General features: G+C 49.5%; 1 protein-coding gene across 1 annotated transcript in view; it reads right to left on the bottom strand.

The window, feature by feature from the left end:
• The window catches only part of JMY (junction mediating and regulatory protein, p53 cofactor), a 273,665-nt gene extending 257,788 nt beyond the window's left edge, over window positions 1-15,877 (bottom strand). The window contains exon 1 of the mRNA XM_030193232.1: window positions 14,516-15,877. Coding sequence (XP_030049092.1) covers window positions 14,516-15,406 — 891 coding nt within the window. The 5' untranslated portion in view covers window positions 15,407-15,877. The remainder of the gene's footprint in view (window positions 1-14,515) is intronic.
• Window positions 15,878-18,774: the final 2,897 nt, after the last annotated feature.

An 18,774-nucleotide genomic window follows, 5' to 3' on the forward strand; every position in this document is an offset into this window, starting at 1 on the left:
TAACCAAACCGTTACTTTCCATGCCTAATTTGATCAAGCTCTTGGGGGAATATTCTGCCGTGTCGGGATATAAGCTTAATATGTCTAAGTCGGAAGCTATGACCATTGGTATCTCTAGCCCGAATTTACAGGCATTACAGCAAGCCTTTCCTTTTCGGTGGGTAACCCATTGTCACGACTGTGGTCATGATCCCTCTCTGACTCACCTTATGTCCCGATGGTCAGCTGCTGTGCTGGCTACTGTCTGTAGGCTTTCTTTCCTGGGTGTTTCAAGCCCCACTTTGAGTTCTGTGTATTTCCTGCCTCTGTCCTGTAGGGTTTCCATTTCCTCTTTGTTTCAAGCCTCACTTTGGTGCTCAGTGTGTATCTCCTGCCTCTGTCCTGTTTATAAGGAAGTGGTGCGCTTTCATTCAGTGCCTTTGCAATGCCAAAGGTCTCCAGGTTAGTCCGTGTGCAGTGAAGCACTTCTGCCTTGTTTATTGTCTGTGTGCCTGTGGGTACTTCTGCCTTGATTTCTTGTTGCTTTGTTCTTAGCCTGTGTGCTTGTGGGCACTTCTGTCTTGATTCCTTGTTTAGGGTACTTGTGGGTACTTCTGTCTTGATTCCTTGTTTAGGGTACCTGTGTGCACTTCTGCTTCTGTTCTTCTCGGTCTGTTTGTGTGCTAGGTTCAGCCTTCAGCCATAGTTCTGTTTATCTGTGTGGGTCAGCTTTGTGTCCTGCTTAGTCTGCCTTGCTTGTTCTAGTCCCCTCTACCTTGGCTTCAGCCATAGTTCTGTTATTTGTCTGCGTGGGTCAGCGTTGTGTCTGCCTAGTCTGCCTTGCTTGTTCTAGTCCCCTCTACCTTGGCTTCAGCCATAGTTCTGTTATTTGTCTATGTGTCGGTCAGCATTGTATCCTGCCTAGTCTGCCTTGCTTGTTCTAGTCCCCTCTACCTTAGCTTCGGCCTTAGTTCTGTTGTTTGTCTGTGTGGATCAGCTTTGTATCCTGCTTGTGTCTGCCCTGTTTGTCTTCAGCTCCAGTCCCCTTCCTGCTTGTCTCTGCACTGTTTTGCTTTTAACCTCTGTTCCTGCCAAGCTTGCTTGAGTATCCTGAATCCTGTCCAGCCAAGCACGTTCCAGCATTTGGTTCCAGCCCAGCCAAGTCCGTTCCAGCATTTGGTTCCAGTCCAGCCAAGCCAAGTCCATTCCTGAATCCGATTCCAGCCCAGCCAAGTGCATTCTGAATCCTGTCCAGTGCTGCTTGGGGGGTTTTGCCTCCTGCTGCCGCTCGACACAGTAGGCCAAGGGCTCACGTTGTTCCAGAGTTCGTGACTGTTTGTTTAAAGCCTGGGACCATGACACCCGTGGTATTAAGTATTTGGGGATTCTTCTTACCCAGAATTTCTCGGGTTTATTTCTGGCTAATTACCCTCCCCTTTTGCGGGAATTATATAAGGATCTGGAGGCTTGGTGCTCTATTGAGCTGTCATGGTCTGGTCGCTACTCTGAAAATGAATGTGTTGCCCCGTTTGATGTATATTTTTCAGGTCCTCCCTCTTCGTTTGTCTCGTAACTTTCTGTTTGGTCTTCAAGATCGCTTCCTCCGCTTCATTTGGTCCAATAAAAGGCAGCATCTCTCTAGAACTTTGCTATACCGGGATCAGAAAAAGGGTTGTTTGGGTGTTCCGAACGTGTATTGGTTTTATAAGGCGGCTTAGGCTCGGGCTGCAATAGAATGGTTTCATGCGAGTCCCCAAAAATGATGGATTTGTTTGGAGCAGGACTTGGTAGGCTTGTGTCCTCTGCGTTCCTCAATGTGGCTTCCTCGGAGATACCGTTCATTGAGCAGGGATATATGTCCCACGATTTTGACAACTTTTTACTATTGGGATGGTTTATTTGCCAAGCCTGATAAGGTCCTTTCTAAACTTACTTCAGTAACAAATAACCCCCTTTTTCCACCTGGTCTTGAGCCAGGGCCACTTTTGAATTGGTATTCGGCGGGTCTACAGACATGGGGTCAGTTTTTTTATGAGGACGCCATTATTCCCTTTACTGTATTGGCGGAAACATATGCGATTTCTCCTGCGGATACTTTTGCTTATATACAAGTGAAACATTTTCTTTCGGCTGCAGATATTAAGGGTAAAGTACTTCGAGAAGACTCATTTTTTGGAAGATTTGTGTAAAGACTCTAAGGGAACGAGGGGTCTTATTACTTGTCTGTATATTTAACAGCGTAGGAAGGTGCAGTCCCCTGTGGATCATCGTTTGCGCTGACATCGGGATCTGGACTTGACACTGGGTGATGATGATTGGAATTTTATGGAACTTGCCCTATCGAGGATTTCCATTTATGTTCCTTTTAAAGAGAATGCTGTAAAAGTTTTATACATGTTCCCGAAGGCATCCCCGTTATGCTGGAGGGAGTGTGGGCAGAAGGGAACTTTGGGTCATCTCTGGAGGTCTTGCATTAAGGTTCGGGCTTACTGGAAAGCTGTTCAGCATAGGCTCCAAAGTTGGAAATCTAGGCCTATTAAGTGGTCACCTGAATTTTTTCTTTTTCCTAAAAAGCCTCCTTCCTGGTCTTACATCTCAGTATGCTATGTCGGCTGCTAGGGTCACCTTGGCTGCTCACTGGAAGTCTCCTCAGTTCCCTCTTTGGTAAAATGGTTAACTAAGTTGTGGTATATCTGTGAAATGGAAAAGCTTTGGGCCATATGTCAAAAGACCTTGCATAAGTGGGAAGCTATCTGAGAGCCTTTTCTGTCACACTGTGCATATTGATAATCTGTGGTTGGAAGGGGGGGGGGTTGGGTGGTTTTTTCCCTGCTTTCGTGGGGGGGGGGGGGGTATCAAGTAAAATCCTATGTAAAATCTTAGTAGTACTTTGTTAGCTAACTCTTTAGGTTTGAAAGCTGAATACAAGGTTTAACTGTTTTTGCTGTTTGCTTGAAATCGAGGGGTTGTATTTCTGTGTTCTATTTGCTTCTGCTGATGAGTTTGACCTATTTGTTTCTGTAATATCTCTCAAAAACATAATAAAGACTTCTACAAATTAAAAAAAGAAGAAGAAGACAGATATAAGGAGGAAAAAAATGGCAGAAAGTTGAATGTGAAAGATGTTATAGGAGAAGAGAGGAGGAGAGAAAAGAAATAGTGAGGCGAGAAGAGGCCCTGAAAATAGAGTTCAGAGCACAGACAGAGGAACAGAACCAGAGACAGGAAATAAGATGAATAGGAAAATAAAATCACCGGACAAAGGTAAATGATTTTATTTTCAATATTTACACACATACACATTTATACACACATCTACTATAATAAAAGGCACCTCCAACGTTCTGAAGCCGACTCCACGGCTTCACTCAAGGGTTCGTGGGTTCGTAACGGTGTAGATCACTCTCTGCCCATGTCTCTCTGCCCCGCCCTCACGTCTAAATGTGATGACGTTGAGGGCGGGCCCTGCCCTCGCCCCAAAACGTCATGACGTCAAGGGTGGGTAAAACACTGTAACGAACCAACAAAATCTTCAAGGAAGCCACGGAGTCAGCTTCAGAACGTTGGAGGTGCTTAAAAAGTTTGGCAAAGGTATAAGGAACACCGCTGGGTGGCTGCGGCGGGGGGGGAGCAGGGGGCAGAATCGCTGGGTGGCTGCAGGGAAGAGAGCAGAATCACTGGGTGGCTGCAGGGGGGGCAGGGGAGACAGCAGAATCGCTGGGTGGCTGCAGGGGGGGGCAGGGAAGAGAGCAGATTCACTGGGTGGCTGAACGAGGGGCAGGGGAGAGAGCAGAATCACTGGAAGGATGGAGGGTGGCAGGGGAGAGAGGAGAATCGCTGCATGGCTCGGGGGGGGCAGGGAATACAGGAGAATCGTAGGGTGGATGGAGGGGGGGCAGGGGACACAGGACAATCGCTGGGTGGCTGGAGGGGGGGCAGGGGAGAGAGCAGAATCGCTGGGTGGCTGAAGGGCGGGCCAGGGGAATAGCTGGGTGGCTGGAGCAGGGGCAGGGAAGATGAGAATCTCTGGCTGGCTCGAGGGGGGGCCAGGGGAGAGAGAATCGCTGGGTGGCTGGAGGGGGGCAGGGGAGAGAGGACAATCACACACACAATCTCTCTCTCTCTCACACACACACTCGCACGGTGCTGCCAACCACGCAGAGGGGGGGGGGGAGAGGCAGGGAGTCCTCAGACCTGAGAGGGGGGGAGGGTGTCCTGAGACCACAGAGGGAGGGGGGAGGTATCTCTGTCACACACACACTCTCTCTGTCTCACACACTCTCTCACAGTCAGTGTCTCTCTCACACTGTATCACATTCACTCTGTGTGTCACACAGTCAGTCTCACACACACTCGCTCTATACACTCTCTCAGACTCACAGAGAATCTGTGTATTGCACACATACTCTCTCACACTGTCTCACACACACTCTCTCTCTCACACAGTGTATCTGTGTGAAACACACTCTCACAGTCACTGTCTCTCACATACGCACTCGCACACACTCTGTCTCACACACACACACTGTCTCACACACTCACACTGTCTCACAGACACACTCGCACCCTCACTCACTCTGTCACACACACACACACACTCGCACCCTCACTCACTGTCACACACACACTCGCACATTCACTCACTCTGTCACACACACACACTCGCACATTCACTCACTCTGTCACACACACACACTCGCACATTCACTCACTCTGTCACACACACACACACACACACACACACACTCGCACATTCACTCACACACACACTCTCTCTCAAACATACACACTCCCAGGAAAACCTTGCTAGCGCCCGTTTCATTTGTGTCAGAAACGGGCCTTATTTACTTATATATATATATATATATATATATATATATACAAATATACACATACATACACACACATATTAAATCCAAGTACAAAGAGCATTTGTGGTAGATACCTCAATCCATGAAAGGGGAAAAAATATAACTGAAGCTGCTTTTTGGACAGAAGTTACATAACTGAACCACTGTAAATAAAACATAGAATCAAACAAATATGTAACTTGCTTACATTTGAAATTGCAGACTGAATGAACAGCATATCTACAATAGATAAAAATATATAAAGCTATAGTACAGATCTTCCTTGCTTAACAGCCATCTACTGCAACCTCCCACTTATGCACAACAGATGGTAGCTTTGGAAAATTCTACAACAAAGAAGTATTAAAGGGCCAAACTGATAAAAATGGGCCATCACATGTGTCGTAACCTCTGGTGCAGTAATAGTAAATAATTTCTTAAAATTACACGACACCCAAGGGAAGGTTGTGGGTGGGGGGAAGGGGGAGTTGAGGGGTTAAAAGATAAAAACTAATTGACGGCAATGAGCTAGCTGGATGAATCTTATGTAATCTAAATTGTGCTCATTTAGAAATTTTACAACTGGAGTATGCAGGGATGAATGGGGGAGGGGGGAGGGAGGGTGTGGAAGGTGAGAAGTAGAATGGAATATTTGATAGAATGTAAGGTGGGATGCTTGGGGGGATAAAACAATAAATGCACTACAGGTTGTGTAAAAGATTTTAGAATAGACATAAATGTTGAACGTAAGTTTGGATTGACGATTTTGAATTGTATACTGAGCAGAGTTGCTGTATTTTGTATTCACAACTTGTTGTTGCGTGAATAAAAATATATATAAAAAAAATAAAAAAAAAGAAATTTTACAACTGTTGTATTAATCGTGTTGTCAGTAACAATAAAAATATATTTTTTTTTAAATTACACGACACAAAATACAGGCCTGGGAGACCTAAAAATTTGGGTTTTCCCATTTTTCTATAGATATGATAATTCTTTCAAATCACCACTGCTTTAGATTCAAGAAGCAGGTGAAAGCCTGGCTATTCTCCCAAGACTAGGGTGATTGACAATACACACACTCTGCACCTGGACTAGCCTACTGTAACTTCCTTATATCTTGTTTAATTATACAAAGAACTTGCCTTGAGTTTAGCCACCTTACCTTGATATTTACTACTACTACTATAGATCACTTCTATAGCGCTACCAGTCGTACGCAGTGCTTTACAACTGAACAAGAAGAAGACAGTCCCTTCTCAAAAGAGCTTACAATCTAAATCAGGACAAACAGACTAGACCAAAAAGGATAAGGGATATTTATCCCAACTGACTCTATACCATGCATCTTGACCACATCTAAATATCTGCATTTACCCCCTCTGCTATACAGTAAGCTGTATAGTAGAAAAACATCATCATAGCTATGTTACAACCCAATTTTGTACTCAGGAACGTTCATGTATTACCATAATTTATTCTTCCTTAACATATATATGCACATGACATATATCTATACCATGATCTGTTCACGTATGTTATGTTACATGTATGTTACAAAGGGTATGATACATACCTGTAGCAGTTGTTCTCCGAGGACAGCAGGCTGATTGTTCTCACGACTGGGTGACGTCCGCGGCAGCCCCCACCAACCGGAAAGAAGCTTCGCGGGACGGTCGGCACGCAGGGCACGCCCACCGCGCATGCGCGGCCGTCTTCCCGCCCGTGCGCGACCGCTCCCGCCAGTTGAATGACTAGCAAAAAGATGAAACACACAACTCCAAAGGGGAGGAGGGAGGGTAGGTGAGAACAATCAGCCTGCTGTCCTCGGAGAACAACTGCTACAGGTATGTATCATACCCTTTCTCCGAGGACAAGCAGGCTGCTTGTTCTCACGACTGGGGTATCCCTAGCTCTCAGGCTCACTCAAAACAATAACCCAGGTCAATTGAACCTCGCAACGGCGAGGGTACAACAGAAATTGACCTACGAAGAACAACTAACTGAGAGTGCAGCCTGACCAGAATAAATTCGGGTCCTGGAGGGTGGAGTTGGATTTACACCCCAAACAGATTCTGCAGCACCGACTGCCCGAACCGACTGTCGCGTCGGGTATCCTGCTGGAGGCAGTAATGAGATGTGAATGTGTGGACAGATGACCACGTCGCAGCCTTGCAGATCTCTTCAATAGTGGCTGACTTCAAGTGGGCCACCGACGCTGCCATGGCTCTGACACTATGAGCCGTGACATGACCCTCAAGAGTCAGCCCAGCCTGGGCGTAAGTGAAGGAAATGCAATCTGCTAGCCAATTGGAGATGGTGCGTTTCCCGACAGCGACCCCTAGCCTGTTAGGGTCGAAAGAAATAAACAATTGGGCGGACTGTCTGTTGGGCTGTGTCCGCTCCAGATAGAAGGCCAATGCTCTCCTGCAGTCCAATGTGTGCAACTGACGTTCAGCAGGGCGGGTATGCGGCCTGGGGAAGAATGTTGGCAAGACAATTGACTGGTTAAGATGGAACTCCGACACCACCTTCGGCAGGAACTTTGGGTGGGTGCGGAGCACTACTCTGTTGTGATGAAATTTGGTATATGGAGCATGAGCTACTAGGGCTTGAAGCTCACTGACCCTACGAGCTGAAGTAACTGCCACCAAGAAAATGACCTTCCAGGTCAAGTACTTCAGATGGCAGGTATTCAGTGGCTCAAAAGGAGGTTTCATCAGCTGGGTGAGGACGACGTTGAGATCCCATGACACAGTAGGAGGCTTGATAGGGGGCTTTGACAAAAGCAAGCCTCTCATGAATCGAACGACTAAAGGCTCTCCAGAGATGGCTTTACCTTCCACACGATAATGGTAAGCACTAATCGCACTAAGGTGATTCCTTACTGAGTTGGTCTTGAGGCCAGACTCTGATAAGTGCAGAAGGTATTCAAGCAGGTTCTGTGCAGGGCAAGAGCGAGGTTCTAGGGCCTTGCTCTCACACCAAACGACAAACCTCCTCCACTTGAAAAAGTAACTCTTTTTAGTGGAATCCTTCCTAGAGGCAAGCAAGACCCGGGAGACACCCTCAGACAGACCCAACGCAGCGAAGTCTACGCCCTCAACATCCAGGCCGTGAGAGCCAGGGATTGAAGGTTGGGGTGCAGCAACGCTCCGTCGTTCTGCGAAATGAGAGTCGGAAAACACTCCAATCTCCACGGTTCTTCTGAGGACAACTCCAGAAGAAGAGGGAACCAGATCTGACGGGGCCAAAAGGGCGCTATCAGAATCATGGTGCCGCTGTCTTGCTTGAGCTTCAGTAAGGTCTTCCCCACCAAAGGTATGGGAGGATAAGCATACATGAGGCCAGTCCCCCAATGAAGGAGAAAGGCATCTGACGCTAGCCTGCCGTGTGTCTGAAGTCTGGAACAGAACAGAGGCAGCTTGTGGTTGGTCTGAGAGGCAAAAAGATCCACCGAGGGGGTGCCCCACTCTCGGAAGATCTTGCGTACCACTCTGGAATGGAGCGACCACTCGTGCGGTTGCATGACTCTGCTCAGTCTGTCGGCCAGACTGTTGTTTACGCCTGCCAGGTATGTGGCTTGGAGGAGCATGCCGAACCGGCACGCCCAACGCCACATCCCGACGGCTTCCTGACACAGGGGGCGAGATCCGGTGCCCCCCTGCTTGTTGACGTAATACATTGCAACCTGATTGTCTGTCCGAATTTGGATAATTTGGTAGGACAGCCGATCTCTGAAAGCCTTCAGTGCGTTCCAGATCGCTCGGAGCTCCAGGAGGTTGATCTGTAGATCCTTTTCCTGGAGGGACCACAGACCCTGGGTGTGAAGCCCATCGACGTGAGCTCCCCACCCCAGGCGAGATGCATCCGTCGTCAGCACTTTCGAAGGCTGCGGAATTTGGAATGGACGTCCCAGGGTCAAATTGGTCCGGATGGTCCACCAGAGCAGTGAAGTGCGGCAACTGGTGGAGAGGCGGATGACATCTTCTAGATTCCCGGTGGCTTGGAACCACTGGGAAGCTAGGGTCCATTGAGCAGATCTCATGTGAAGACGAGCCATGGGAGTCACATGAACTGTGGAGGCCATATGACCCAGAAGTCTCAACATCTGCCGAGCTGTGACCTGCTGAGACGCTCTGGTCTGCGAAGCCAGGGCCAGGAGATTGGTGGCCCGCGCTTCGGGAAGGTAGGCCTGAGCCGTCTGGGTATTCAGCAGCGCTCCTATGAATTCCAGAGACTGGGATGGCTGGAGATGGGACTTTGGGTAATTTATCACAAACCCCAGCAGCTCCAGAAGTTGAATAGTGCACTGCATGGACCGGAGGGCTCCTGCCTCCGAGGTGTTCTTGACCAGCCAATCGTCGAGATATGGGAACACGTGCACTCCCAGCCTGCGTAGGTAAGCCGCCACCACCACGAGGCACTTTGTAAACACTCGTGGGGCGGAGGCGAGCCCAAAGGGCAGCACACAATACTGAAAGTGCCGTGCGCCCAGGCGGAATCTGAGATACTGTCTGTGAGCTGGCAGTATCGGGATGTGAGTATATGCATCCTTTAAATCCAGGGAACATAGCCAATCGTTTTTCTGAATCATTGGCAGAAGGGTGCCCAAGGAAAGCATCCTGAACTTTTCTTTGACCAGGAATTTGTTCAGGCCTCTCAGGTCTAGGATGGGACGCATCCCCCCTGTTTTCTTTTCCACAAGGAAGTACCTGGAATAGAATCCCTGCCCTTCCTGCCCGGGTGGTACGGGCTCGACCGCATTGGCGCTGAGAAGGGCGGAGAGTTCCTCTGCAAGTACCTGCTTGTGATGGGAGCTGAAGGATTGAGCTCCCGGAGGACAATTTGGAGGCAGGGAGGCCAAATTCAGGGCGTATCCGCACCGCACTATTTGGAGAACCCACTGGTCGGAGGTTATGAGAGGCCACCTTTGGTGAAAAAATTTTAACCTCCCCCCGACCGGCAGATCGTCCGGTACGGACACTTTGAGGGCGGCTATGTTCCCGTGGATCCAGTCAAAAGCCCGTCCCTGGCTTTTGCTGTGGAGGCGCAGGGGGCTGCTTAGGCGCACGCTGTTGACTGGAACGAGCGCGCTGGGGCTGTCCCTGTGCCTGACGAGGCCTTCGGGCCGGCTGGTTGTACCTACGCTTTGCAAAAGAATAGGGTGCAGCCTGCCGGTCCCGGGAAAAACGTCCACCTGCTGAGGTGGATGCTGAAGGCGCCCGGTGGGAGAGCTTGTCGAGAGCGGTTTCCCGCTGATGCAGTTGGTCCACCATCTGCTCGACCTTCTCACCAAAAATGTTATCCCCCCGGCAAGGGACGTCAGCCAGTCTCTGCTGGGTGCGGTTGTCCAGGTCAGAGGCACGCAGCCATGAGAGCCTGCGCATCACTATACCTTGGGCCGCAGCACGAGATGCCACGTCACAGGTGTCAAAAATACCCCTGGACAGGAACTTTCTGCACGCCTTCAGCTGCCTGACCACCTCCTGATAAGGCCTGGACTGCTCCGGCGGGAGCTTCTCGACCAGGTCCGCCAGTTGTTGCACATAGGTCCGCATGTGAATGCTCATATAGAGCAGGTATGACTGGATGCGGGTCACGAGCATGGAGGATTGGTAGGCCTTCCTCCCAAACGAGTCCAGAGTGCGAGACTCCCGCCCCGGGGGCGCCGAGGCGGTATCCCTCGAACTCCGTGCCCTCTTGAGAGCAGAATCCACGACCGCTGAGTCATGGGGCAATTGGGGCCGCATGAGCTCTGGGTCAGAGTGGATCCTGTACTGGGACTCTGCTTTCTTGGGAATGGTGGGGTTAGTTAATGGTCGCACCCAGTTCCGGAGCAGCGTCTCCTTCAGGACATTGTGCAGCGGCACCGTGGAGGACTCTCTAGGTGGTGATGGATAGTCGAGGACCTCGAGCATCTCGGCCCTCGGCTCTTCCACAGAGACCACGGGGAAGGGAATGCTGATAGACATATCCCGCACAAAGGAGGCAAAGGAGAGACTCTCAGGAGGTGAGAGCTTCCTCTCCGGTGAAGGCGTGGGGTCCGAGGGAAGGCCCGTAGACTCCTCTGAGGAGAAATATCTAGGGTCCTCCTCTTCCCCCCACGAGTCCTCATCCTCGGTATCGGACATTAGCTCATGTAGCTGAGTCCTGTACCGGGCCCGGCTCGACGTCGAGGCACCGAGGTCTCGGTGTCGTCGAGCGGTGGACTCCCGCGCCGGCGGGGACGGAGCTCCCTCCATCGACGTCGACGGGGACTCCACCTGCGTGGCAGTCGAGACCGGCACCGCAAGCGGCGGCGGTGTCGACAGCCCCGGCGCCGGGCTAGAGCTCGCCGGCGCCACAGTCATCGGCGCCGAGGGCGCAAGCACCCCCGGCGCCGGCACAGCCTGGCGCATCAGCCCTTCCAGGATCCCCGGAAGGATGGCTCTGAGGCACTCGTCCAGGCCCGCCGGGAAAGGCGGTGGGGCCGGTAAGGGTGTCGGTGCCGGAAGCTGCTGGGAGCCAGGAGACGGCACCGAGGTGCCGGAACCCCGACGCGTCGGTACCTCCACAACCGACGGAGACCTCTCCTCTCGACGATGACGCTTCGGCGTCGACTCCTCTTCGGGATGCACCGAGGGCGTCCAGTGACGACGCTTCTTATCCTTTTTTCGATGCACGTCACCGGCGCCGGAGGGCATGGAGGAGGAGGAGGTCGATCCCCCTCGGTCTCGAGGCACCGGGTCAGACAGGGGTCGGTCCCGTGGCTCACGAGCTGAGGGAGTGACCGGGGCCGACAGCCCACGCGGCCTCTCAACCCCACTCTCACCGGCGGACCGGCGGGCCAACGAGACCTGTTCTCCTGGGGTCGCTGCCATCGGTGCCGATGTCTCGGGCATCGATACCGGTACCGAAGAACCGGCCTTCGATACCGATGCCGTCGAGGTCGACGTCGAGGGGCCGGCGCAAGTTCCAAAAAGACGGTCCCGCAGAACTTGCCTCGCAACCTGAGTCCGTTTCCGGAGACCGAGACACAAAGCACACGACTTGAGATTGTGCTCCGGCCCGAGGCACTGGAGGCACCAAGCGTGGGTGTCGGTCTGCGAGATCGGCCGGCCGCAGTGACCACACTTTTTAAATCCACTCGGGACCTTCGAGGACATCGACGGAAAAATCGCGTCGGCGAAGTCAAAGTCGTCAATGGTGGCTAAAATCACACCACGAAAAGATAAACGACCGAGCGACCACTAGGCCGCAACGTGGCGTCCCCGCTGGAAGCGAGGGAAAAGGGGAGCGCATGCTCCACACGCGCAGAGATTTTCTTTTTTTTTTTTTTTTAACAAACAAGAAAAAGGAAAACCGAACGGTAATCCGAAGCGAAGCGACGATCCGCGTAAACGCGGTCGAAAAATCCGGCGGCTGAAACAGAGAGAGTGGCAGAAGCACAACTCTCTCCAGTCGCGGAAAAAAAGGAACTGGCGGGAGCGGTCGCGCACGGGCGGGAAGACGGCCGCGCATGCGCGGTGGGCGTGCCCTGCGTGCCGACCGTCCCGCGAAGCTTCTTTCCGGTTGGTGCGGGCTGCCGCGGACGTCACCCAGTCGTGAGAACAAGCAGCCTGCTTGTCCTCGGAGAATGTATGTATACAATTTAACACATTACCATTTGTAATTCTGTTACCTGGAAATGGCAACCGCCATTACGGCAAATGTAAGCCACATTGAGCCTGCAAATTGTTGGGAAAATGTGGGATACAAATGCTACAAATAAATAAATACATAAAATGTTATTTGAATGTTCTAATGAGTGCTTATTAGATATTTCATTAGTATTATGCTGACATTTCATTATATCTCTTATTTAATTTTCAGTGCTATTAAATGTGTATAATTATGATCCTGTTTCACAGTACTCCTATTATTAGGTTTCAGTTTGCTGTTTTCAAGTTTACATCATTTATTGTGTTTATGTTTATACTTGGTCATTTTACTATTGTTTGTGCTGTTTAAGATTAAGTTTTATGTTAAACTGCTGTACACTGCCTTGGATGAATCTCTTCATACAGGAAGTTAATCCCAATAAATAAATAATAAATATTAATGTACACATCGATTTAATTTATTTAGGATGTGTTTCCAGCATCCCATTCACAAGAGAAAAAAAACATTAAGATGTGACTTGGAAAAATATGCAGCTTCCAAGTCATCTGCTTAATGAAGTTATCTTTTCAGTCAGTGTGTGCAAGTTCTTTTGTAAATGTGAGACTGCAAAAAAAGATTGGGACAAGATCTTTAACAAAGCGAAAGGGAGAGTAGATGGCCTATCCAGTCTGCCCTTCCATGCCACATGGTCTTTATCTTCCTTAATGTTTCCATGTTTCTATGTAACCCCAGGAGAAAAGAAATTATTTCCTCGAATGGAATATGTTTTCATGAAATAGTAAGTATGTAGGAAAAAAAGAAAAACAAACAAGAAGTGAAATGATGAAGATACTGAAGTTTCACATTTCCTAGTAATAATTAAGTTATCTTGTAGTGGGAAAATTCGTTTCAGAGTACACATTACTGCAGTTGTAAAAGCAAAACAAAACCTAAAGATATTAAGGAAGAAAAGAATGATGTAATTTTTTTTTCACAGTTTAAGCAAATTTTGGGATCTTGCCAAGTATTTGTGACCTGGATTGGCCACTGTTGGAAACAGGATGCTGAGCTTGATGGACCTTTGGTCTTTCCCAGGATGGCAATACTTATGTACTTATGTAAGCAGCAGTGACTTTCCAATTTATAAAACACATAGGGGACCAACAGTCAGACCGCAGGAAGCAGCCCAACTAACTCCAACGGTTGGCAATGAACCCAGAAGTTCAATGCCAGGGCATATCCAGCGACTGGCATTGAATTTCAGGGTTTTTTTTGGCCACTATGAACATAGCCACTTATGCCGATACTCAATAGTTGACTGGCCAAGTTAAAGTGGCCAAAGATAGACCTGCTATTTAAATGGGTCTATCTGGCTGCTAAACTTAGCCGGTTGATAAATATTGGCACTAACGGGCTACATCACAAGACAAAGCCAGTGACCAGGCTAGCTGCTAAGTGCTAATATTCGGCAGAGATATGGGTTGTTTTACTAAGGTGCACCAAAAAATGGCATGAACAGTTGTAGACGCATGTATTGGACGTAAGCACATCCATTTTTCAGAGCACCTCCAAAAAAAGGCCTTTTTTGGGGGGGTCAGAAAATGGACGTGCAGCAAAAAGAAAATTGGTACATGTTCATTTTGGGCTTGAGACCTTACCACCACCCATTTACTTAGCGGTAAGGTCTCACGCGGTAACCGGGTGGTAATCATCAGCGCGTGTACAATGCTGATTACAGTCCAGTTAGCGCCGCATGCTGGAAAATAAAATATATCTTAAACAGCGCGTACTTGGTGCACGTAAAAAATGAAATTACCGCCCAGGCCACGAGGTAGTTCCTAATTGCACACATATATGCTTACGCAGCTTAGTAAAAGGGCCCACAGCAGGTTCTCACACGCCGAATATTAGCGCATAACCAGCTTAAGGCTGTATTTAACTGGCCAGAAGCCATTCCTGGCCGGTTAAATAGCGCTGTATATCGGGTGGATAATCTCCACTGGAACCATCAACAGGCGAAAAGCTGGAGCAGAATCACAGAGATAAGAAAAGTTGCATCTAACCTCTTGAAGCCGTTTTCTTGCTCTCTGCAAAACCTCTTCGTAGCCCTTTTGGCGCAGTTCGCTGAGGCTTTCATAATACTCCTCGGGGTCATCGCTCTCCGTGAACAGGACCTGCGAGAGGATCTTCCAGCCGCAGGTGTCCAGCGAATGACCCAGATAGAACTGGAGCTGACAGCAGAGGCTATCGATCTCCTGGTCGGAGAGCTCAGGAGGCCCGAACAGCACTGTCCACATGCTGGAGGGCTCCTCGGGAAAGACGGGCAGGCAGGGCTCTAACTCGCAGCTCACAGCGCAGAGCTGCTGGTGTATGGCCCTCAGATCGTGGAAAGAGAAAAGGCCGGCCCAGCTGCACTCCTCCTGTGCATCCATGTCCAGCAGTTCGGCCTCCTCCGGCGCCACGTCTAGGACCTCCGGTTCCTCGGTGGCAGATCGCGAGGCTTGGGCCAAGGGCTCTACTCCGGATCTCTCTTTCCCTTTTCCAGGCATCATGCTCGTCTTGGGCCGGACAGGACTCCCTCTGGTGGCTTCCACCCTACCGCCCGGACTCCCGGTCACCGGCTCCCCTCCTCGGTTGTCGCTGCTGCTGCTTCTTTTGGCCGAGGTCCTCCTGACTGGGCTGCGGAGCTCCGCTTTGCCCTTGGCAGGGCTCCGACTGGTGGCGGCTGCTACGGTTGGCTCGGGGCTGCCGGGCTCCGGCGTGCGGGACCTGCCGTCCCGGGTGGCACTCCTTTGTCTCTGAGCCGTCCGGTTGTGGCACGTTATGGCAAACTTGCCCTCAATCTCATTCCAGGCCACGATGAACACGAACTTGTGCTTCTCCTTCTCTTCAAAGAGGTTCGGTCTGACGGCCACCCAGTCCGCCTCCAGGGCCTCTTCCAGAGCGAAGGACATGGTGCGCGCTCCCTTCCCCCCCTCTTTCCAAGCTCAGTCCCAACTAATCTGTTCCAGTGACCATATCCCTTACTTTGCACCAACATCAGCCATCTTTGGGCAGCGGATCACTAGCGGCCAAGAGTTGCAGGGCCCCTTCTGATCGGTATGCTGTTTTGGGGTGGAAAGGGCCCGCTTTCGGCGCTGTTTGCCGGGTATTCTGCCGCCGTCGGCTGGCTCTCTTTGTTTTCATGAACTAGGCGCCCGTCACTAACCTCAGACGAGCCGTGGAGTTCCCATGGTCACGTGCCCGGCTCTGTTTACAAGCAGACGCGGCGGCTGAGAGCAGCGTTGCAGCACCGCGCCTTCTGTGTTCCTCATCACCACGGTCAGTAAGCGTCACAGCGGCTTCAAGTCCAGCAGCCGGCACTTCAATGGCATCAATGCCCTCCACCCGAGGCGCTATCACGGTTCCGCGTTCCCTCGCCGCCAGATACTGCAGGAGAAGGGCAAAAGACTTCTTTTCTTTTCTTCTGCTCCCGTCCTTCAGCTGCTGACGCTTGGGGTCCTGTCTCTCACTGTCTGCAGGAAGGAACGTAAACACGAGCACGTGCGATGACGCGACACGCGCGTGCGGCTAGCGGCCGGCTGCGGTTGGACCTCGGCTTTCGGGTATTTGGAACTGGGCGGCGGGCAAAGCTCATTTCCGTAGAGGCAGATCTACTGATATCATAAGGAAAATCAGTAAAAACTTACGACTAGTAAGTTACAAGACCTACCACTGCCATACCGGGGTACAAAGTATATCGTAGTGATAGGGTGGACCAGACTGGTGGAGGGGTAGCATTGTATATTAACAGAGCCTTGACTCAGATAGATTACAAATTCAGCAGGACACAAATCACACCTTTGAATCATCGTAGGTTGAAATTCCATGTAGAAAAGGACGGTGATGGGAGTGTACTACCATCCGCCTCGCCAGGATGAGCAGGTAGACGCAGAAGTGATAAAAGAAATCAGAGATGCAAACAAAATGGGCAATGTGATAATAATGGGTGACTTCAATTATCCAAATATAGACTGGGTAAATGTAACATCGAGACACCTAGAGAGGTACAATTCCTTGATGAAATCAAGGACAGCTTTATGGAGCAGCTGGTGCAGGAGCCGACGAGAGAAGGAAAAATTCTAGACTTGGTCCTTAGTGGAGCGCTTGATCTGGTGAGGGACGTTATGGTACTGGGGCCGCTTGATAACAGTGATCATAATATGATCAGTTTTAATATCGACCTTGAAGTAACTATACACAGGAAGTCAAATACGTTAGCGTTTAACTTTTAAAAAGGAGACTATGATAAAATGAGAAGACCGGTGGAAAAAAAACTTAGGGGGACAACTGAGAGGGTAAAAACTGTACAACAGGCATGGACGCTGTTCAAAAATACCATCCTGGAGGCCCAGGCCAAACATATTCCACTAATTAGAAAAGAAAGACGGAACTCCAAAAGACAGCCGGCCTGGTTGAAAAGTGAGGTGAAGGAAGCTTTTAGGGCTAAAAGAAATGCCTTCAGAAAATGGAAGAAGGAACTGTCTGAAAATAAGAAGAAGCAGCATAAGGAGCGTCAAAGCAAATGCAAGGCGCAGATAAAGAAGGCCAAGAGGGATTACGAAAAAAAAAGATAGCATTAGAGGTAAAAAAAAATTTCGGTATATTAAAAGCAGGAAGCCGGCAAAAGAATCGGTTGGGCCGCTGGATGACCGAGGGGTAAAAGGAGCAATCAAGGAAGACAAAGACGTAGCGGAGAGATTAAATGAATTCTTTGCTTCGGTCTTCACCAAGGAAGATTTGGGTGGGATACCGGTGTCGGAAATGATATTTCAAGTGGACGAGTCGGAGAAACTTACTGACTTCACGGTAAACCTGGAGGACATAATGGGGCAGTTCAGCAAACTGAAGAGTAGCAAATCTCCTGGACCGGATGGTATTTTAACTAAGGAGACTAGGGCTTTTCAGTTTGGAGAAGAGACGGCTGAGGGGAGACATGATAGAGGTATATAAAATAATGAGTGGAGTGGAACAGGTGGATGTGAAGCGTCTGTTCACGCTTTCCAAAAATACTAGGACTAGGGGGCATGCGATTAAACTACAGTGTAGTAAATTTAAAACAAATCGGAGAAAAGTTTTCTTCACCCAACGCGTAATTAAACTCTGGAATTCGTTACCGGAGAACGTGGTGAAGGCGGTTAGCTTGGCAGAGTTTAAAAAGGGGTTAGACAGTTTCCTAAAGGACAAGTCCATAAACTGCTACTAAATGGACTTGGGAAAAATCCACAATTCCAGGAATAACATGTATAGAATGTTTGTACATTTAGGAAGCTTGCCAGGTGCCCTTGGCCTGGATTGGCCGCTGTCGTGGACAGGATGCTGAGCTCGATGGACCCTTGGTCTTTTCCCAGTGTGGCATTACTTATGTACCAAATTAGGGGGCCCTTTTACAAAGGCGCACCAAAAACTGGCCTACAGCAGTTTGGGTGCATATTTTTGGCACACGGAGGACCCTTATTGTACTGCATCTGCAAAAAAGGAATTAGTTTCAATGGGCTGGAAAATGGATATGCAGCAAAATGAAAACCAGCAGATGTCCATTTTCGGCCTGAGATCTTACTGCCACCGACTTAACAGTAAGGTCTCATGCACTACCCAGGTGGTAAGCATGCAGCGCACGCACGTCAACTGCCATTTACTGCCGTTTTGGCATCCTGCGGTAGAAAATAGAAATTTTCTACCGTGTGTTTTTGATACGCACCAAATTCAGCATTTCCACCCAGGACTCGCAATTTGGCTCATGCTGGCTGTACGTAGGCCCTTAGTTACCAGTTTGAGGAAGGAGCTTTTTTTTTGTGGGTAATCCTGTTGTGAATTTATAGGCTAAAGCACTGGGGGGGGGGGGGGGGGGGGTTATAGTCCTTGCAGGGCCTGGCCTACCCTCTACATTGGGGGGGACAATCTGGTGTTATGAGCTGCACAAACTACATACTCCAGCAACTTCCATAATATTGCCCTCCCCCAACAACAGCTTCCACAATTCCACTCTCACACCAACTGCAATTTTATTTATTTATTGCATTTGTATCCCACATTATCCCACCTCTTTGCAGGCTCAATGTGGCTTACAATATATAATGGAAATGAGAGGAGATTTGACATTAGTGTAACAGAAGTAATTTGGGTTGCATGGTAATGGAAAATATGATAAAGATATAATATGAGGTGCTTTTAACAATGCTTACTAGATATATGTGGAGATTTCATATGTTTTAGTCATTGTGGTATGTCTTGTCGAAAAGTTGGGTCTTCAGCAGTTTTCGGAAGGTAACTTCCACCGTTC

This window comes from Microcaecilia unicolor, chromosome 2 (assembly GCF_901765095.1).
Source record: "Microcaecilia unicolor chromosome 2, aMicUni1.1, whole genome shotgun sequence".
NCBI lineage: Eukaryota > Metazoa > Chordata > Amphibia > Gymnophiona > Siphonopidae > Microcaecilia > Microcaecilia unicolor.